At 45.9% G+C, this 6,479-nt stretch overlaps 1 protein-coding gene across 1 annotated transcript; it reads left to right on the top strand.

Annotated features, from left to right (window-relative positions):
- Positions 1 to 702: 702 nt before the first annotated feature.
- LOC149441271 (P2Y purinoceptor 1-like) lies at positions 703 to 5,582 on the top strand. The gene has a single exon (XM_089657535.1). The coding sequence runs from the start codon at positions 1,551 to 1,553 to the stop codon at positions 2,607 to 2,609; it is 1,059 nt and encodes a 352-aa protein (XP_089513661.1). The 5' UTR covers positions 703 to 1,550; the 3' UTR covers positions 2,610 to 5,582.
- The last annotated feature ends 897 nt before the right edge of the window (positions 5,583 to 6,479 follow it).

Genomic DNA, 6,479 nt, shown 5'->3' with positions numbered 1-6,479 from the left:
CCAGGACTGTGTATAGTGCCAGAGAACCAGGACCTGCACCAGAGATTGTGGATAGTACCAGAAACCCAGGACCTGCACCAGGACTGTGTATAGTGCCAGAGAACCAGGACCTGCACCAGAGACTGTGGATAGTACCAGAAACCCAGGACCTGCACCAGGACTGTGGATAGTACCAGAAACCCAGGACCTGCACCAGGACTGTGTATAGTACCAGAAACCCAGGACCTGCACCAGGGACTGTGGATAGTACCAGAGAACCAGGACCTGCACCAGGACTGTGTATAGTGCCAGAGAACCAGGACCTGCACCAGGACTGTGTATAGTGCCAGAGAACCAGGACCTGCACCAGAGACTGTGGATAGTACCAGAAACCCAGGACCTGCACCAGAGACTGTGTATAGTGCCAGAGAACCAGGACCTGCACCAGGACTGTGTATAGTGCCAGAGTACCAGGACCTGCACCAGAGACTGTGTATAGTGCCAGAGAACCAGGACCTGCACCAGGACTGTGTATAGTGCCAGAGAACCAGGACCTGCACCAGGACTGTGTATAGTGCCAGAGAACCAGGACCTGCACCAGGACTGTGTATAGTGCCAGAGAACCAGGACCTGCACCAGAGACTGTGTATAGTGCCAGAGAACCAGGACCTGCACCAGAGACTGTGTATAGTGCCATAGAACCAGGACCTGCACCAGGACTGTGTATAGTGCCAGAGAACCAGGACCTGCACCAGAGACTGTGGATAGTACCAGAAACCCAGGACCTGCACCAGAGACTGTGTATAGTGCCAGACAACCAGGACCTGCACCAGAGATTGTCCAACGTGCTGGATTACCAGTACCTGTACCAGAGACTGTGTATAGTTGTGGAGTACCATGACCTACATCTGAGACTGTGCATTGTGCCAGAGTACCAAGTCCTGTACCAGAGACTGCAGCACCAGGATCTGCTCTAGAGACTTTGTATAATGTCAGAGTACCAGGATCTGTACCAGAGACTATTTATACTGCCAGAGTACTAGGATCTGCATACAAAACTGTATATTTTGCTGTAGTACAAGGACCTGCAACCATAAACTGTGTATAGTAACAGGATATTTGAATCCAGGACCTAAAACGAAAGTACTGTATGGCACCGGGGGATGTGTGCCCAGGAACTGGAGACCAGAGAGCCCCAAGACTGAATATAGTACCGGAGATGTGTGCCCAGGAGCTGGAGCCCAGAAATTATATATAGTACCATGGATGTCAGGGTTTGGCACCCAGAGGTTGTGTAAAGTAGCAGGGGGTGTGTGCCCAGAACCTAGGACCTAGAGGCTGTCTATAGTACCAGGGGATCAATGCCCAGGACCTATAATGGAGGCTGTATGTGGTCTTTTGGAGATTTAAGCTCTGAACCTTCAACAAGTGTTGTATGTAGTTCCAGGGGACAAGCAGCAGAACCCAAGACCCAGAAGCTGCTTGGACCTGTACTGAGGTTGTGTATCCTACTAGGACAAGCATAACACCACATATTTGTGGATCTCATTGCTTTCTGCACACAGGAAATAATGGAAGAGGATTTCTTTGAAACAGCTGTAACTGTCTCCAACTTCAATGTCAGCGCAAAGTGTAAGATAAACAAGAACTTTACTTTCCTTTACTTGTCGTCGGTCTACATTGTGGTGTTTATCGTTGGCTCATTGGGGAATGTATTTGGCCTGTGGAATCTATGCGGGAACTGGAAGAAGTGGACATCCCTGAATGTTTTTGTGTTTAACTTGGGTATTGCTGATCTCCTCTATGTGTTCACTTTACCATTTTTTGTGTCCTATTATTTCAATGAAGGCGTTTGGATATTTGGCTATGACTTCTGCCGGCTGGCTCGCCTCCTCTTTCACATTAACATGTACGCCAGTATCAGCTTCCTCACCTGCATCAGCATCCAACGCTACTTAGGAATTGTCCACCCCATGAAAATGATGGGGCGACTCCACAGCTTACGGCCATCATTTTACATCAGCATCCTTGTCTGGATTCTGGTAATAATTCAGATCTTGCCTCATCTTTACTTTACAAATGCCATGAAAAATGCCACCTATTGCCATGACTCCACCATTAATGATCATGTGGAATCGTATGCACCATACACATTCACAATTACGGTCACTGGATTTTTGATACCGTTTCTCATAATTGTAGCATGTTACACCCGCATCCTCACCGTCCTGACAAAGAACACCAATGTGGATACAAACCTGAAAAGTAGAAGCATCAAATTGGTTTTCATCATCCTGGTCTTGTTTGCGGTCTGCTTTTTCCCATATTACATCTTCCGGAATATCAATCTGCTTTCCAGGGTGTGGCAGCTAAAAGGAGGCTGCACGCAGACCCTGAGGAACCTCTATATCTCCTACCAGGTCACCAGGGGCCTGGCCTGCATGAATAGCGCCATTAACCCTCTGCTGTACCTTGTGACCAATGAAAACTTTGTATCTAGGTTCCGCCAGATGCAGAAAAAAGCCTGGCACACATTTGTGTATCTGGGCAGACAGAATTCCATCCCTGAGATCAAAATGCTAAATATGAAACAAACCAATGAACAGAATGACTTCTTTGAGGAATTATAAGCAACCTGGGAAGCACCTACTCCCTTGCAAGTTGTGTCCAAGCACGTCTTCTATTACACTCCACAATGCCTCCGCCATGTTCTTTCATAGATTCCGAGCATTGCCATATACCACCTAGAGTGAGAACCACAACATTGGGACATGGGAGGCATCTTTTACACACTGCCCCCCCTACAATGCTGTCACCATGTCTTCCCATAGACGCTGAGCATTGCCCTATACTAACAAGAGGGAGAACCACAACACCAAGACATAGCAAACTCCTGTTACCACTGCTGCTTCTATGTACTCCCATAGATGCCAAGCATTGCCATATACCACCTGGAGTGAGAACCACAACATTGGGACATGGGAGGCATCTTTTACAATCTGCCACCTACAAAGATGCCACCATGTCTTCCTATAGACACTGAGCATTGCCCTATACTAACTGGAGGGGGAACCACAGCACTGAGACATGGCAAACTCCTGTTACTACCTACTACCTACAATGCTGCTGCTGCTACGTCCTCCCATAGATGCCTGAGCATTGCCATATACCACCTGGAGGCAGAACTACAGCACCTGGACATGGCAGGCTTCTGTTATTATATACCACCTACAAAGCTGCTTCCATATCTTCTCATGGATGCTGAGCATTGTCTTATACCACCTGGAGGAAAAACCACAACATCAGTACATGAAAGGCTTCTGCTACCATCTACCACCTACAATGCTGCTTCCATGTTCTCCCTTAGATACTAAGCATTGCCATACACCACCTGGAGGCAGAACCACAGCACCAGGACATGGCAGGCTTCTATTACCATATACCACCTACAACGCTGCTGCAAAGCCTTTCCATAGATGCTGATCATTGTCATATACCACCTGGAGGCAGAACCACAGCACCAGGACATGGCAGGCTTCTGCTACCATATACCACCTACAACGCTGCTGCCAGTCCTTCCCATAGATGCTGAGCATTGCCATATAGCATGTGGAGGGAAAACCACAGCACCAGGACATGGCAAGCTTCTGTTACCATCTACCACCTACAATGCTGCTGCCATGTTCTCCCATAGATACTAAGCCTTTCCATACATCACCAGGAGCGAGAACCACAACACCAAGACAAGGCAGGCTTCTATTCCCATCTACCACCATATCTTCCCATAGTTGCTGAACATTGCCTTATACCACCTGGAAGAAGAACCACAAGACTGGGACATGCCAGGCTTCTTTCACAATCAAGCATCCACAGTGCTGCCACCATGTCCTCACATTTCCAAGCATTTCCATCTACCACATGGAGTCAAAACCACAACACCAGGACAAGGCAGGCTTCTTTTATAATGCTGCCACCATGTCCCTCCATAGATGCCAAGCATTGCCATATACCACCTGGAGGTAAAACCACAACACTGGGACATGGCAGGCTGGTGTCTCTCATGTAGCATCCTCAAGATGTGCTTCCTGTCCCTCACCCAGCAAATAATTCTGGAAGTATAACTGGTGCTGAGACAAATTGTCCCACTCATAGGTTACATTGAATAATAACCAAGCATATCACAATCTACTCATTTTAGGTTGTATGGTAAAATAATGAACGTATCTTTCAATTAAATGTAGGAAATATTGTTTGGAAGACGAAATTGTAGATGGTGTAGCCAGCTTTTATAATCTACTTGAATGTAATGAGAACTTTTGCAACAATCGTTGTTTCTTACAACCTTACTCAAATGCTCTGAATGTCAGATCTTAGAAGGTGAAGAGCAGTTGACTGAGATCTGTTCAGGCAAATGAATGTTTGGGGAAAAGATACTCCTATCTGTGAAATGTACCTAAAGGGAATGTATAGTGTGTATATTTCTTGAATGAGATCAGCATGATGTAGATAGTCCCATCAATGTGTTTTTATGTTTTACAGCCTTGCTTCTATGTAGGAAAGGCTTTTTTTCTTGTTACATGCTTAGGCTCTGTTTCTTGGTTTGCAGTGATACACAATAGTCATGCTGTGCTGTATTTTTTCACAATGCAATTCTGCGAGCCAGCCAATGCACTGAAAACAATGCCCTCCCTGTGTGGACAGTATTTTATCTCAGCAGTTGTTAAGAAACAGAGAATGTGATACCAGAGAGATCCCTTTAGTATATAATTTAGATCAGCATTTTCCAACCAGGGTGCCCAGCCTCCTTGGGGTGCCTTGGCAAAATGTAAAAAAATTGTCCAAAACATGTATACAAGCCAATGGGTGGAACAAGCCTGCCTTTAAGTTACACAAAGCCACAGGTTTTCATTGTGCACCAGGGGCGGACTGACACCTCATGGGGCCTCCGGGCAATAGGGGATCATGGGGCCCCTGTGTCCTTGCCCAAACTCAAAAAAGCCTATGAAAAAGGTACCAGGGACATCTCATGGGGCCCCCCTACTGACCCCAGGCCCTCGGGCAGTGCCCAAGTTTCCAAATGGTCAGTCCGCCCCTGTTGTGCACCATTACAATCTTCTAGCCACCTGCATCCTGACAACCAATGACATCATCTCTTGATAAGGAAGATGTTGGTTGCCTTCACAGCATCCTTGTTTGAACCTCCTGTGCCCCTCTCCTTCAGTGCTGGGGTCACATTAGCTCAGTGATGGAGAAAAACTGAGGGAGAAGAGAAACATTGGAATACTAGTCAGTACCAGGGTGCAAAAGTGTATTCGCTTTGAAAGGATAAATCCCCTCTAACGTTGGGTGTCCTACATGTGTGGATGTTCCTGCGTCAGGACTGTCAATAATTTTAGTGGGTGCTTTGACATTGTCTAAACTTTTAGTGGGTGCCTTGACTGAAAAAAGTTTGAGAAACACTGATCTAAATATATGCACAAAATGTTTTTTTTTGTGTGTTTTATTGCTGCTGTTTTTTTCTTTTTGCAATTTCCCATCATTTTTTGTCCTATAGACAAGCTTTGCAAAATATGAAAATTAAATAAAAATTACCTTTTGATGAACACTGCCCTAACAATTTGAAATATTCATTGTACTTTCCCTGTAGGGTACACCTGAGATGACCTTTTTAGCTGTATCAGGTGATAATGTCCTGTCTGCAGGTCTTCTCTGTTGCTGCCACTAGATGACATTGTCTGTTGGTTCTCTCTAGTGTTGTGGCCAGATGACCATTTCCAGTCTGTTCTCTCTGGTGCCACCACTAGGTGAGATTGTTCTGTCTATGGGTTCTCTCTGATGCTGCGACCAGGTGACAATGTGCTGCCTGTGGGTTCTCTTTGGTGCTGATGCCAAGTAAGAATGTCCCGTCTGCTGGTTCTACCTCGTGCTGATGCTGGGTAACAATGTCCTATCTGTGGGTTCTCTCTGGTGCTGCCTCTAGGTGAAAATATCCTGTTGGTGGTGCTGGTGTTATGTTGCAATGTCCCATCAGGGGGTTCTCTCTGGTTCTACTGCCAGGTGATGCTTATGGTGGCTCAATTACATATTCTGTAAACAAAGGTAATGCTATGCTCTAGGTCCTTTCATCCTTGCAGCTAGTAGTGGGTGCCAGTATCCAGAATATGTCCAATCTCACATGCGTTTTCTAACAGATGGAAGCCATACAAGGGCACTGTTCAAATAATATGTCCCACCTGACCTCTTCCTTCCTTGTAGATTGTACAATGTGATCTTTACAGATAAAAATATATCATTGGGAGGAGTCAGGTAGGGTACAGTGTGCTGGATAGTTCTCTTTAAAGCATCCATCCAATTGGAAAAGATGCATTTCACCATGTTTAGTACTCTGCTGGCAGTGTACCATCTATGGAAAACACTCATGTAACCTCCATGTAAGGAGCCCCAGCAAGATGAGATTATTTTTTAGATGGTGTGGGGTCTGGGCTGCCATGTTATCATAT

This window comes from Staurois parvus, unplaced genomic scaffold (assembly GCF_062004578.1).
Source record: "Staurois parvus isolate SC_StPar_1 unplaced genomic scaffold, SC_StPar_1.0 ptg001008l, whole genome shotgun sequence".
In the NCBI taxonomy this organism is placed as follows: Eukaryota; Metazoa; Chordata; class Amphibia; order Anura; family Ranidae; genus Staurois; species Staurois parvus.
Note: the sequence above shows the minus strand (reverse complement) of the source record. Positions and strands in the feature narration are given on the sequence as shown.

What these genes read in the sequence shown, in the direction of transcription:
- LOC149441271 (XM_089657535.1), top strand. Translation starts at nt 1,551, where the DNA reads ATGGAAGAGGATTTCTTTGAAACAGCTGTAACTGTCTCCAACTTCAAT.